General features: G+C 49.4%; 1 protein-coding gene across 1 annotated transcript in view; it reads left to right on the plus strand.

Moving 5' to 3' along the window:
- Positions 1-5,321: 5,321 nt before the first annotated feature.
- Positions 5,322-15,825, plus strand: part of LOC127576402 (zinc finger protein 721-like) — a 37,767-nt gene continuing 27,263 nt past the window's right edge. Inside the window, exons 1-5 of the mRNA XM_052026913.1 lie at positions 5,322-5,386; positions 11,839-11,916; positions 13,621-14,847; positions 15,359-15,523; positions 15,608-15,800. Of these exons, the coding sequence (XP_051882873.1) occupies positions 13,631-14,847; positions 15,359-15,523; positions 15,608-15,800 (1,575 nt within the window). The 5' untranslated portion in view covers positions 5,322-5,386; positions 11,839-11,916; positions 13,621-13,630. The remainder of the gene's footprint in view (positions 5,387-11,838; positions 11,917-13,620; positions 14,848-15,358; positions 15,524-15,607; positions 15,801-15,825) is intronic.

Here is a 15,825-nt window from a genome sequence, read left to right on the forward strand (position 1 = left end):
AGGAAAAATCCAGGAATGGAAACTCACTGAATGGTTCAGCCGGAGAGTTGGCGCTGGCTCGATGGGCTGAACGGTCTCATCACCGTGCAGTAATGAGTCAGTGATTCGCCTCCTCTGGCCTGTTCCCCCGTTCGGTGGCATCAAGGCTGACCTGTGAACACAAGGAAATAGGAGGCCATGGAGATGGTGCCGAAAAGGTTCACCAGGATGCTGCCAGGATTAGAGAGCATTTGCTATAAGGAGAGGCTGGACAAACCTGGATTGTTCTCTCTGGAGTGGCAGAGGCTGAGGGGAGACCTGATAGAAGTTTATAAGATTATGTGGGCCATAGATAGGGTAGACAGTTGGTATCGTTTTCCTAGGGTCGAAATGTATAACACGGTGTTCTGAACCTTTTCGGCACCATCTCCATGGCCTCCTATTTCCTTGTGTTCACAGATCAGCCTTGATGCCACTAGACAGGGGAACAGGCCAGAGGAGGCGAATCACTGACTCATTACTGCACGGTGATGAGACCGTTCAGCCCATCGAGCCAGCGCCAATTCTCCGGCTGAACCATTCAGTGAGTTCCCATTCCTGGATTTTTCCTCATAGTCCAGCAATGTTCCAGCCAGAGAGTTGTATTCTGGCTGGAACGTTGTTGGATTACGAGGAACATTGTTGGATTATGAGGTGTTAAATGTATAACACATTTAAGGTGAGAGGGGGTAAGTTCAAGGGAGATATTCAGGGCAAGTTTTTTTTTTACACAGATTGTGGTGGGTGCCTGGAATGCGCTGCAAGGAGTGGTTGTGGAGGAAGATGCTCTAAAGGTGTTTAAGGGGCTTTCAGATACATACATGAACATGCAGAGAATGGAGGAAAATGGACCACGCGCAGGCAGAAGGATTAGGTGTCACTGGCTTAATTAGTTCAGCACAACATCGTGGGCCAAAAATTGGTAACTTGGTTCATCACTGTCACATGTACCGAGGTACAGTGAAAAACTTGTTTTGCATGCTGTCCATACAGATCATTTCATTACAACAGTGCATTGAGGTAGTACTAGGGAAAACAATAACAGAAGGCAGGATAATGTGTCACAGTTACAGTGCAGACAGACAACAAGGTGCAAGTCCATAACGAGGTAGATTGTTAGGGTCGAGAGTCCATCTTATTTTACGAGGGAACCGTTCAATTGTCTTATAATGGGAGACACAAGAAATTCTACAGATGCTGAAATAATATCTGGAGCAACACACAAAAAGTGCTGGAGGAACTCAGCAGGTCGGGCAGCATCCGCGGAGGGAAACAAACAGTCGACGTTTCGGGCCGAGACCCTTCATCAGGGCCGGAAAGGAAGAGGGCAGAAGCCAGAATAAGAAGGGGGGAGGGGAGCACACGCAGGCAGGGGGGAGATGAGTTCAGGTGATTGGAGAGTCCAGGTGAGAGGGGGAATGGTAGGTGGGTGGGCGAGGGGGAGAAGATGTAATAAACTAAGAGGTATAGGTAGAAGAGGCCAAGGGCTGAAGAAGTAGGAGAGGGCAGTGGACCATGGAATAAAAGATGGGGGAGGAGAGGAGATGGGCAGGCCATCAAATCTTATAACAGTAGGGTAGGAGCTGTCCTTGAACCTGGCTTTTGTATCTTTTGCCCGATGGGAGAGGAGGGAAGAGAGAATGTCTCGGGTGGTCCTGTGCTGTACTGTTCTATGTTCTGGGAGCAAGAGTTGGGCCGTCCTGTCCCACGGCTGATCTTCCCCAGGCTTCAACCCCCTCCTCTGCATCAATTCCCCACTGCACTCAATTCCTCATTGCACTTAATCACAGAATGTACTCCCCTCCTCTTTAACTATCTCCAGTGACCCAGCCTCGACAGCCTCCTGGGACAGAGAGTTCCAGAAATTCAACACCCTCTACGCGAAAAAAAATCCTCTGCACTTCAGGTGTAAATGACTACCATCTTGTAACTATGTCGCCTCGTTCAAGAGTCTTTCAGTAGTAGAGAAACATCTGAATATCTGCCCTGTCAAGCCCCCTTAGGATCTTATATATTCCCTATGAAGGAACGGCCTTTTCTCCTTGGAGAGACGGAGGATGAGGGGAGACCTGATAGAGGTGTATAAGATGATGAGAGGTATTGCTTGGGCAGATAGTCAGCGGCTTTTCCCCAGAGCTGAAATGGTGGCCACAAGAGGACGTAGGTTTAAGGTGCTGGGGAGTAGATATGGAGGAGGTGTCAGGGGTAAGTTTTTTACTCGGAGAGTGGTGAGTGTGTGGAATGGGCTGCCGGCAACGGTGGTGGAGGCAGATACGATAGGGTCTTTCAAGAGACTGTTAGATAGGTACATAGAGCTGAGAAAAATAGAGGGCTATGGGTAAGCCTAGTAAAATCTAGGGTAGCGACATGTTCAGCACAGCTTTGTGGGCCGAAGGGCCTGAATTGTGCTGTAGTTTTTCTATGTTCTATTACAATTAGATCACCGCTCATTCTTCTAAACTCTGAAGAATGCATATCTAGCTTCTTTAGGCACTCATGATAGGAAGAGCTTCTCATCCCAGGAATTAGTCCAACGAATCTCTCCTGCATTGCCTCCATTGCCTGCATATCCTTTCTTATATAAGGGGACCAAAACAGAGCCCAGCACTCCAAGTGTGGCCTCACCAACACCCTGTACTATTATCACGATACTTCCCCATCTCTAAACTCCCTTCATAACTGGTTGCTGAACCCGCCTGCTTTGTAATTCACAAATAAGAATGATCATTTGTCATCTTCCTCCATTTAGATAATAGGCTGCCTTTGGATTCCTCTTACTGAAGTACACGACCTTACACTTTCCCATATTAAAATCCATTTGCCCAATATCCAGATGCCTAGTCGTTATCACAACATGTCCTCCCATCTATTTTGATGTCATTGGAAAACCTGGAGACCTACACTCCACGTCAGTCCTAACTGAGGACCAAGAACCAGTCCCTGGGGCACTCCATTAGTTACAACCTTCGAACCTGAAAAAGACCTATCCGATCTGACTCTTTGCCTTCTGCGCGATAACCAACCTTCTATCCATTCTAACACACTTCCCCTAATACCATGAGCTCCCAAAAGAGTTACACCACATGGGAACAGGCCCTTCAGCCCAACTCATCCATGCTGACCGAGACGTCTATCCAAGCCAGTCCCATTTGCCTGTGTTTGGCCCACATCTCTCAAAACCTTTTCTATCCATGCACCTATCTAAGTGTCTTTTAAATATTGTAAACGTACCCGCCTTCTACAGCCTTCCCTGGCAGCTTATTTCATATACCAGCCACCTTCTCCGTGTGAAACAGTTTCCCCAGGACCCCTCTACATGTTTCCCCTCATACCAACCATTTATGTGGCACTTTGTCAAATAATTTTTGAAAATCCAAATGCACTTCCTCTACATGTTCCCCTCTGCTAACTCTGCTGGAAGCACCCTCCAAGAACTTCAGCAAAGCTGATTTCCTTTCATCAAACCATTTTGAATTGGTTTGATTGCAGCTTTTGTTGAACCAACAGGCCCAACCCCAATCACTACAGTTTAGCAACACTGTGGCCATCTGATCACTTTGCACTAAAATGGACTTTCTTTTTGTTCTAATTTTGTTCTTTCTTGTAAAAATTGTGCATAATATGTGTTTAATTTATGTTTTTCTTGTGAATGCTACTTATCTGATGCTCTGTGCCTGTGAGGCTGCTGCAAGTACGTTTTTCATTGCAGCTGTGCACACATGGACTTGTGCACCTGACAATAAACTTGCGTCTGACTTTTAAGCTTTTCTAAATGATTAGTTCTTTCTTCCTTGATTACAAACTTCAGCATGTTACCAACAATAGATGTTAGGCTAAACTGGCCGAGAGTTTCCCATTTTTTGACTTCCTTCTAGAGCAAGGGAGTCACATTGGGTTTTTAAATTCACCTGGTACCTTTTGAGAACTCGGTCAGTTTTGCAAAAGCTCCACTGTCTCTGCAGCCATCTTAAAGCCCGTGGGTGCCGGCCATTGCAATCTTGTGACTGCGACCCAACTGAAAACACCCACTCTTGGCTGACATTGACATTTCCTTGGAATTCATTGATCTTCTATTTCAAATTTAACTCAGCCCAACACATCACGGGCACATCCCTCCTCACCATCGGTAGTATCTACAGGAGGCGCTGCCTCAGGAAGGCAACGTCCATCATCAGAGATCCCCACCATCTGGGCCATGCCATCTTCTCGCAGCTACCACCAGGCAGGAGGTGCAGAAGCCTGAAGTCCCACATCACCAGATTCAAGAACAGCTACTTCCCTTCAACCATTCGGTTCTTGAACCAACCTGCATGACCCTAATCACTACCTCAGTATAGCAACACTATGAGCACTTTGCACTAAAATGGACTTTTTTTTTTGCTCTGTGTTCTTTCTTGTAAAATTTCTGTGTAATTCATGTTTCTCTTCTGAACGCTGCTTATATGATGACCTCTTTGATCACTTTGCACTAAAATGGACTTTGATTATTTTTTGTTCTGTGTCCTTTCTTGTAAAAACTATGTATAATTTATGTTTATATTTATCTTGTGAATGCTGCTTACCTGATGCTCTGTGCCTGTGATGCTGCTGCAAGTAAGTTTTTCATTGCACCTGTGCACACACATACTTGTGCAGATGACAATAAACTCGACTTTGAAACCTACTATTCACTCAACATCAGATCCTTATCGTGAAGAGTTCCAGACCTGTACCACACTGGACTTCTTTACCACTCTGCTCCTGACTCTCTAATCCTGAACTTCCCCCACCAACAGAATAGTTTTGCCCTCCCCATTCTATCAGTTATCTTCAATATCACACAAACCTCAATCAAATGATTATTTAGGTATCTCAGTGGACATTCAGTAGGCAGGCATGGTAGTGTAGCAGTTAGCGTAACACTATTACAGCGCCAGCAACCTGGGTTCAATTCCGGCTGCTCTCTGTAAGGAGTTTGTACGTTCTCTCCCCGTGTGTCTGCGCGGGTTTCCTCCCACATTCCAAAGACGTACGGGTTAGGAAGTTGTGGGCGCGCTATGTTGGTGCCGGAAGCCTGGCGACACTTACAGGCTGCCCCCAGAACACTCTACGGAAGAGATGCATTTCACCGTGTGTTTCGCTGTACATGTGACTAATAAATAGATCTTATATTATCTTATCTTAGTCACTGGATTTCAGCGATCTGGGGAAGCTGAGACGGTGCTCGCTGATCACTTCCATGGCTGCGTCTTTACCCAGAAATCTGCGCGCCCCAGAAACCGCCGTTGGCGGTACCGGAATCCAATGCGCAGGCGCCGGAAACCGGAAACGGTGCGGGAATCCCGCGCATGCGGGCAGTGGCGAGGAGACCCCGGCGGGTCGGCAGCAGGTAGGAGCCGGTGGTCGGTGCGGGTCTGAGCGGCGCTGCTCCCCCCCCCCCCCGCTGAGGGAGAATCGGTGCGGGCTCCGGTAAACGCCGCAGGCTGCCTCTCCCAGTCCCGGCCCTTTCCCCTGTCCTTCCTCCGCCCGCGCTCCGGACCCGAGCCCCGGGGATTCCCCGCTTCTGCCAGGCCTGCCCAGGATGCACTGCGGGTACGTTGCGGCGCATGCGCGTAGCCGAAGACCGCGCTGGATAGAGTGGTTTCTGGCTCATGGGGGTTCTGGGTAATGAAGCAGCCATGGCTGCGCTTGCACAAGTCCGTGTGTGCACAGGTACAGTGAAATTACTTGCAGCAGCATCACAGGCACAGCGCATCAGATAAGCGGCATTTCAAGAATATCATAAATTAAACATAAACTATACACAATTTTACAAGAAAGAACACAATTAGAACAAAACTGACAGAACAAAATGATCCGTGAAACTCCCAGTAGCAACCTATATTGAAAAATTTTCTCATGGAAAGTTTATCTTGAAAGTGCCTCATCAATTTGAACACCTGTATTAAATATCCCTGAAAGCTTCTCTGCTCAATAGTCTCTTTCCAGATAACTGAAGTCCCATAACTCAGCACAGCTATAATCTCCAGGTCCCTAATACCTCCCTAAAATGTGGTATTCAGAATGGGGCCAAGAACTCGAATGCTCCTGCGGAAGTCTCACCAGTGTGCAATGAAAATATTGCAGCCTGGCTTTTGTCGTAGTTGCACAGCATGAAAACAGGCCCTTTGGCCCAACTGGTCCATGCCAGCCCTAATGCCTTCCTGAGCTCGATCCACATGGCCCAATTCCCTATTAACCTTTCCTATCCATGAACCTATCCAAATATCTTCAAAACAAAGTTGTATCCTCTACCATTTCCTCTGGCAGCTCATTCCATATATTTCCACCCTCTGTGTGGGAAAAAAACATTTTAAGTTTTTCCCCCTCACCTTAAACTGATGCTCTCTAGTTTTAGACTCTCCTACCCTGGGGAACAAGACAGTGCCCATCCACCTTGTCTATGCCTCTCATGGTTTTATAAACCTCTATAAGGTCACCCCTCAGCCACCTTCACTCCAGGGCAAACAGTCCCAGCCTGTGCAGCCTCTCTTTAAAACTCAAGCCCTCCAGTCCTGGCAACAACCTCGTGAATCGTTTCTGTGCCCTTTCCAGCTTAATCACATCCTTCCCGTGTACGGCGACCAGAACTGCACGCGATGTTCCAGGCGCGGTCTCACCGACGTCTTGTACAGCTGTAACATGACGTCCCACTTCTTGTACTCACTGCCCCATCTGATGAAGGGAAGTGTGCCAAACGCTGCCTTCACCGCCTCTCTGCCTGTCTTGCCACTTTCAGCGAACGATGTCCTTATACTCCCAAGTCTCTCTGTTCTACAACACTCTCCAGAGCCCTGTCGTTTACTGTGTAAGTCCTGCCCGGGTTTAACTTCCCAAAGCGCATCATTTCACACGTGTCTGAGTTACGTTCCATCTGCCGTTCTTTTGCCCGCTTTCCCAGTTGATCTACATCCTGTCGTAACCTCAGACGACCTTCTTCACTCCCTACCACGCCACCGATTTGGTGTCAACTGCAAGCTTGCTAACCACGCCAACAACGTTCTCATCCAAATCGTTTAATATATAGATGACAAACAACAGTGGACCCAGCACCGATCCCTGCAGCACACCACTGGTCACAGGCTACTAGTCTGAGAAACAACCCTCCACTTCCACTCTCTGATTCCTTCTGCCAAGCCAAGTTTGTATCCACTTTTCCTTGCTCAGCCTGGATCCCATGTGATCTCCCCTTCCAGATCAGCCTACCATGCGGGACCTTGTCAAAAGCCAAAGTGTAGAGGACAATGGGATGGGAACTCTGGTGAACAAAGGGTTACTGGTTATTTTGCTGTTGTAATGAGATTAAGCCATCTGCTAGTTGTAGTCTGCTTGGCGTGATAAGAAGTTACTGAACTATGAAACCTCAAGGCCACAAGGAAACGGGGTGGAACAGAAGGCTTCAGCTGTGAAGGACGTGTTAACATGTAAGGCTGCACATGGCAGCCTCATTTTGACCAATGGCAGCGCAAGCTGATCAAGCATACCCAAATATGGGTTCGCCTGTGCAGTAGGTGCACGGCTTAGGGGGTGGGTGGAGTTTCGGAGCGGACGCTCGCCGGAGAACAATGTATTTAAGCTAAGTTAGCACCCTGTATTTCTTGAGTCGGGCCATGTGCAGGGAAGAGCAGCACTGACTGTTTGCTCCTCCATGTACCCCCACTCCCGCTAGCGTCAAACAATAAAGCACTTATTGTACGGTCCTTGGTTCTGTTGCTGTCTGCTTTATTGCAGCGCAGATTGACTTTCACAAAAGTGCGTGTCAACAACATCTCCTACCCTGCCCTCATCAATCCTCTTGACCACCTTTTCAAAACAAAACTCAACTAAATTTGTGAGATGCTACATCCCATGCAGAAAGCCATGCTGTGCAGTCTTTGCCTTTCCAAATGCAGGTAGATTCTGTCTCTCAGAATCCGCTCCAGTAACTTTCCCACCGCTGATGTTAGGTTCACTGGCCTGTAGTTCCCTGGCTTGTCCTTGCAGCCTTTCTTAAATAAAGGCATGACGTTAGCTACCCTCCAGTATACTGGTACCTTGCCTGTAGCTAACAGTGATGCAGATGTCTCTGCCAAGGCTCCAGTAATTTCTTCCCTTGCTTCCCACGATGCCCTAGGATACACTTGGTCTGGCCCTGAAGATTTATCCACCTTTATGTGCCTCAAGACCGCCAACACCTCTTTTGTAATATCAATACGTTTCAAAACATCACTGTCCTCTCCTGTTGGAGGAATTTGTGTGTTTGACCTGAACCCTGAATGTGGCTTTCACATGGGGCCCAGTCACCCTCTTAATTCCGGCTCAGATCGAGACGACACACAAAGAAAATCTCTCCTACGGCAGTGGTGAGTTTCTTGAACAAGTCGGTTTACTCAGGTCCTGTTACAGTGAACACTGGGGAGCACTTCGAGTGAAAGCTCAAACATACTCCACTGAGCCAAAACTCTGTTGTAGTCGTGTTGTAATAGTTACATGCCACAATTTCACCAATAACCCGCTTCTCTTTGTGGTATTTGATCTTTGTTTTATCTCTGCAGGGGTTGCCTCCAACTGCCTGACAAATGGGACTTCACTTCCTTTGCCAAACAGCAGTTTCCCCCATTCTCCCTGCAATTTAGGTGCCCTGGTTTATGGTCTTGGTCTTCTGTCCTGACTCAGTTTACCTCACGATCCGTTGTCCTGCACCCAAACTATATTCTAACCTCCATTTTTTTTGTCTCAGCTCCAGCCAGCTATCTTTCTCTTTCAGTCTTTTTATTAATTTTCAAATTAGTACAAAATAACATATATAAAACATTAGTAATTATACATATGGGTGCAAAGAGATCAGGATAACAATCAGGCCACAAGAAGACGTAGGTTTAAGGTGCTGGGGAGCAGATATAGAGGAGGTGTCAGGGGTAAGTTTTTTACTCAGAGAGTGGTGAGTGCGTGGAATGGGCTGCCGGGAACAGTGGTGGAGGCGGATACGATAGGGTCTTTCAAGAGACTGTTAGATAGGTACGTGGAGCTGAGTAAATTAGAGGGCTATGGGTAAGCCTAGTAATTTCTAGGGTAGGGACATGCTCGGCACAGCTTTGTGGGCCGAAGGGCCTGAATTGTGCTGTAATTGTTCTATGTTCTTAAAGTTAATATATATAATCACAAGGAGTAAAAAAAAGTAATCTAGACCTCCCGCTCTCTTATTAAGTGAACAAATACAAAAGGAAAGATTGAAAAGAAATGAAATTTAATTATTTGAAAGAAAAACCCCCCAAATCAAAAAAAATTGATAATAAACCAAAAAAAACTGGACTGATATTTCTTCAATTAAAAAAAAGGACATTACTATGTCGTCAACCCAGCTCCTCTGTATTCAAGGGTTATTGAAAGGGATCTGAAAAAGGTCAGCTCCAGCCAGCTGTCTAAGCATTTCCCTGCCCTTAGTACCACCCTGTTTCTTTTAAATTTTTTATTTACAGCGTGGTAACAGGCCCTTCCGGCCCAACGAGTCCGCGCTGCCCATTTTAAACCCCATATTAACCTACCTGTACGTCTTTGGAATGTGGGAGGAAACCGGAGCACCCGGAGAAAACCCACGCAGACACGGGAGAATGTACAAACTCCTTACAGACAGCGACGGGAATTGAACCCCAATCACTGGCGCTGTAATAGCGTCGTGCTAACCGCTACACTACCGTGCCTTTAAGCCATCACCACTATTGCCCTACTTTCCCATCATCCCTTTCTAATTTATAAGCCTTTTAAGTTGACCATTTTACAAACTTTCCCAATTTTCTTATAATTCCTAAGATTTCTTCTTCGTCTTCCTTGAATCCCCATGACCTTCTCTATGATAACATGTACATCGAAACACACAGTGAAACGCATCTTATGCGTAGAGTGTTCTGGGGGCAGCTCGCAAGTGTCGCCATGCTTCCGGCGCCGACGTAGCATGCCCACAACTTCCCAACGCCTTTGGAATGTGGGAGGAAACCAGAGCACCCGGAGGAAACCCACACAGTCACGGGGAGAACGTACAAACTCCTTACAGACAGCGGCCGGAATTGAACCTGGGTCACTGGCACTGTAATAGTGTTACACTAACCGCTACACTGCCAGAAATATTCATTGAAGACCTTACCCTATTCTCCATTACTTTATCTGCCTTTTGTACTCTGGCTCATGGCACAGCACATCTCACCTCTGGGTCAGAAGGTTTTCGGCTGAGACCTCAACCAGAGATTTTGAGGACAACAATCGTGGTTAAAAGTCTAATGCAGCAGTGAGGGAGCGTTGCGGTTTTGGTGAGGAGGTTGAGCTGAACAGCGCTATTGGCGAGTATTTCTGCAGAGAAACCCCAGCAAGCCACGGTGCATGTATCCGCCATTCCAGACCTCTCTGCCGATGCAGCATAGAAGTAGAGAGTGGCACGGTGGCTCAGCTGGTAAAGTCGCTGCCTCACAGCCTCAGAGACCCCTGTTCAATGCTGACCTCAGCCGCGTCCGTGTGGAGGTTGCACGTTCTCCCCGTGTCTGCGTGGGTTTCCCCCGGGTGCTCCGGTTTCCTCCCACATTCCAAAGGTGTGTGGGTTTGGTAGGCCACTGGAAATTGCTCCTGGTGTGTAGTAGATGAGTGGTAGAAAGTGGGGGGGGCGGGGAGGGAGGAGGAGTGGATGGGAATGTGGTGAATAAAATAGTTTAATGCAAAGTCAGGTTTATTGTCATCTGCCCAAGTCCATGTATGCGCAGGTGCAATGAAAAACTTACTTGCAGCAGCATCACAGGCACAGAGCATCAGATAAGCAACATTCACAAGAAAAATATAAACATAAATTATACACAATTTTTCCAAGGAAGAACAGAATTAGAACAAAAGAAAACAAAGTCCATTTTACTGCTAAGTGGTCACAGTGTTTCTAAACTCTAGTGATTAAGTTGTACCGGTTGGTTCAAGAACCGAATGGCTGAAGGGAAGTAGCTGTTCCTGAACCTGGTGGTGAGGGACTTCAGGCTTCCGTACCTCCTGCCCGATGGTAGCTGTGAGAAGATGGCATGGCCCGGATGGTGGGGATCTTTGATGATGGACGTTGCCTTGAGGCAGCACCTCCTGTAGATATGACTGACGGTGGGGAGGGATGTGCCCGTGATGTATTGGGCTGAGTCCACTACTCTCTGCAGCTTCTGGCATACGAGTTGCCATACCAGACCGTGATGTGACCATTCAGGATACTTTCAACAGTACATCTGTAGAAATTTCTTCGAGTGTTTGGTGACGTGCTGAACCTCCTTAAAAGAAAGTAGTGTCACTGGAGTGCCTTCCTAGTGATTGCACAATGCAGGTTCAACATACAGGGCTGGTTGATGGTCAGCAGGGACTCGGTGGGCCAAAAGGCCTGTGCAGTATCTCTCTACACGTCTGTGATGATTGATCACATCTCTGTCCCTGTTGTGAGGTTCCCTCGGCCCACAGCTGGGAAATGGATGGGAAGAGCAGAGGTGCTGGGTCTGCCCTGATCAACCTACAGAGGCACGGCAGTGTAGCGGTTAGCATGACGCTATTACAGCGCCAGCGTCCCGGGTTCAATTCCGGCCACCCTCTGTAAGGAGTTTGTACCTTCTCCCCGTGTCTGTGTGGGTTTCCTCCAGGTGCTCCGGTTTCCTCCCACATTCTAAAGACATCCGGGTTAGGAAGCTGTGGGCGTGCTATGATGGCGCCGGAAGCGTGGCGACACTTGCGGGCTGCCCCCAGAACACTACGCAAAAGATGCATTTCACCGTGTGTTTCGATGTACATGTGACTAATAAAGACATCTTGTCTTATTAGCAGACCACGAGGTTCTGGTGACCAGAGACCAACCCGGTCAGCGGAATAGAAACAGAAAAACGCTGGAAATACTCAGAGGTCAGTCAGCATCTGCGGAGGAAGAAATGGAGTTTGTGTGTCAGGTCAATGACCTTCTCGCAGAACCAAGCTGTGGAATTCCGGGAGACAAGATGATAACGGAGATTCGGGCGAGGGCCAGTTCTGTGTCCCTGGATCCCCCTGTGGAAGGCAGGTGACCAGGGACAATGTGTCCCCTCCTGGTCGCTGCACCCCCTTTGATAGGCTGACGAGCCAACAGGGGTGGAGGGAGCAGATGGGGGCAGGGTTTACTTCCCTGGGTGGGCAGGGTGTGGGGTCGGCATCTCCCCTGTAATCAGAGAATGAAAATCATGGATCGGTCATAGAAGATTCTGACCGGGTGAAGTCCCGTTCCAGAGATATGCAACCGAGGGAAGGTGTAAAATGAGAGCCCCGGGGAGGGAGTTGCACTGGGAGCCTGGGTCTGAGACGCTCCAGCAGACCTCGCCGGGGAGAGGAAGACGAGCAGAGAGGATGGGCGGCTGGAGGATCACGCTGGACACACCGACTGATCCAAAGCTGTCAGGGGCGCGGAGGCCGTGAGTCGTCTTGCGGAGATTGCGGAAGCGCAGGTAATGAAACGCGCCATGCTCTGCTCGCCGCGGCTTAGACACCGGGATCTGGCGGGTCTTGGCGGCTCTGAATAAAACGTCAATGTCATGTCGTTTCGGGGTGAAAGGGTGAATTGACACAACCCCACCCCCCCCCCCCAAAACCCAACAGGTAAAGCAATGGAGAGTGAGGTGGGGGAGGTGATTTTAATGGATTCAGTGATGGAAAGTGTTGGACAGGCTGGGATTTAGCGGATCAGGAGCCACAAAAACGTCAGCATGATTTGAAGGCGGGCACACCAGGAGAAGTCACGTTCAGAGGAGAGAGGGGGAAATCTGGGCGGAGAGCGAAACCAGGGAATGATCGGGGTGGTCTTTTCAGTGGTGTGATGGAAGGCTGCGGGGAAATGGCAGGCGGAGGGGGTGGCTGTGGATATGGGCTGGGGGGGGGGCGTGCGGTATTTATATGTGGAGGGAGATTGAGGGAGAATCGGGGAAAGTGAACTAGAGAACAAAAAAGAGTTGTGATGAAGGTTGGAATCACCAAGGGTGAAGCCCCTCGTTTTACCAGCTCCGACCCCCTACCCGCGCTCTCCGCTGCTCTCTCCTCCTACTCCCACGGGGGTCAGAGTCCAGTGTGGGCCATCTCCCTTCCCTGAAAGACATCTACGAACCAGCTGGGTTTTACGATGATCCAAATCACTTAGGCACGGTAGTGTAGCGGTCAGCGCGATGCTATTACAGCGCCAGCGACCTGGGTTCAATTCTGGCCGCTGTCTGTAAGGAGTTTGTACGTTCTCCCCATGTGTCTGCGTGGGTTTCCTCCGGGTGCTCCGGATTCCTCCCACATTCCAAAGACATACGGGTTAGGAAGTTGTGGGCATGCTATGTTGGCGCTGGAAGCGTGGAGACACTTGCGGGCTGCCCCCAGAACACTCTATGCAAAAGATGCATTTCACTGTGTGTTTCAATGTACATGTGACTAATAAAGAAACCTTATCTTATGACGTGAAATTTTTTAGTGATAATAAAGCCACCAGTTTCAGCATCACTTTACTCTGATGCTGGTCACACAGTTTCCGAAATTTCAGAAGCTGCCTTTCTGCTTTGTGTGCTGCCTTTCTCTCATGCTCCCTTTAAATTCATTTCACAGGGTGTCATTGATGGAGGATTCACAGGCACAAAGCTCAAACCAAACAGCATGCCGTGACCTTCAAGGGTCTCTCAATCCACAGGGATCTGAACTTCAGCAGCCTTTGGACGTGGAAGCAGAAAGCTCCATTCACAGCGGGGAGAGATGGTTTGCGGGTTCTGAGTGTGGTCAAGGCTTCAGTCAAGCACCCGGACTGACGAGGCACCAGATCAGTCACACTGGGGAGAAACCATGGAAATGTGAGGACTGTGGGAAGAGATTCATTTACCCATCCTATCTGGAAACACACCGCCGCAGTCACACCGGGGATAGGCCGTTCATCTGCTCTAAGTGTGGGAAGGGATTCACTCAGTCATCACACTTGCAGAACCACCAGCGAGTTCACAGTGGGGAGAGGCCGTTCACCTGCTCAATCTGTGGAAAAATATTCTCTCGGTCACACAACCTTCGTACGCACCAACGGGTGCACACGGGGGAGAGACCGTTCACCTGCCCTGTCTGTGAGAAGGGATTCACTCAGTCATCCATTCTGATGAAACACCAGCGACTTCACACCGGGGAGAGGCCGTTCACCTGCTCTGAGTGTGGGAGGGGATTCAGTCAGTGTTCCGACCTGCAAAAACACCAGGGAATTCACACTGGAGAGAGGCCGTACACCTGCTCCGAGTGTGGGAAGGGATTTACTCGGTCAGACAGCCTGGTGATACACCAGCGAGTTCACACTGGGGAGAGACCATTCACCTGCTCTGAATGTGGGAAGGGATTCATTCAGTCATCCGATCTGCTGATACACCGGCGAGATCACACTGGGGAGAGATTGTTCACCTGCTCCGAGTGTGGGAAGGGATTCAATCGGTCATCCGAGCTGCAGAAACACCAGCGAGTTCACACTGGGGAGAAGCCATTCACGTGCTCTGTGTGTGGGAAAGGATTCACTCAGTCATCCAACCTAAAAACCCATCAGCGAGTTCACACTGGGGAGAGGCAGTTCACCTGCTCCGAATGTGGGAAGGGATTCACCCATCTATCCAACCTGCGGAATCACCAGCGAGTTCACACTGGGGAGCGACCATTCACCTGTCCCGTGTGTGGGAAGGCATTTACCCAACAATCCAGCCTGTGGAATCACCAGCGAGTTCACACTGGGGAGAGGCCATTCACCTGCTCCGAGTGTGGGAAGGGATTCAGTAGGTCATCCAGTCTGCAGAATCACCAGCGAGTCCATGAGTAACTGTAGGAGCTGGATTCTCCTGTTCTTGCTCCTGGCCTTATATCCAGGGTTATATCCAGGGTTGGACCATGTTCACTGTCCTGGCCTGGGTTCATTCTGCTGATGTTTACAGCCCATGGCTGAAGTTTAATGTTCTTGACAAATGCCGAATAAATCACCTTGATCTTTGACACCTAGTGTGTTGTCTTTTTAATGGCTCTGCTCCTGCACATTTGATATTTAAATCTGATTTAAGATTTTATAATGAAGATAACTGATAGGGTGGGGAGTAAACGATTTGAGACTTCTGTTATCTTGTCTTTCTGCCGCTATCTTTCGAGAGCAACATGGTGAAATATTCCTAGGTGGTAAAAGTCTGGAACTATTTTTCACAAATGGGAATTGATGTTGGGTGAAGATTGTTACTGGGCGTTGGGTCACAAATCATCCATAATGCTACTGAATGGAGGAGTAGGCTGGAACTGGTGTCACCTCTCCTTTACGGGCAGGTGAAGCGCGTATCGCCAGAGGCATGGCGGCCGTAAGTACCCAGAAACCCCTCGGCGAAGAAAGCTGCCTATGCCGGCTGAAGGACCCGAGAGCGCATGCGCGGACGCCGGGGCCTGGGCGTGACGTCACGACGATGGGCGGCGGCGACCTGCGGCGCCGACGCTCCTCTCCCCCCAGGCGGCGGTGAGCGGCTTCCCGCCGCGGCGCGGCTCTAACCGAGGCCGAGGCCGGTAAGCGGAGCAGTCCTGGGATGGGGGGAAGGATCAGGACGGGCGGCGGGCCGCCACACCGGCGACCGATTCGGCCTGTTCGCATCCCGGGCCCGGGGGCGGCGCGGCTTTGTCCCGCCAGCCCTCCCAGCGTGCCCCGTGGGGCCGATACAGCGGTTTCTGAACCGCGGGGGATTGTGGGTGGGAAGGCGGCCATTGCTCCCGCCGCCGCCAATCTGTCCTGTTGGTTTGTAGGCTGGGTGTGCAAAGTGCAGA

This window comes from Pristis pectinata, chromosome 12 (genome assembly GCF_009764475.1).
Source record: "Pristis pectinata isolate sPriPec2 chromosome 12, sPriPec2.1.pri, whole genome shotgun sequence".
NCBI classification, from domain to species: domain Eukaryota; kingdom Metazoa; phylum Chordata; class Chondrichthyes; order Rhinopristiformes; family Pristidae; genus Pristis; species Pristis pectinata.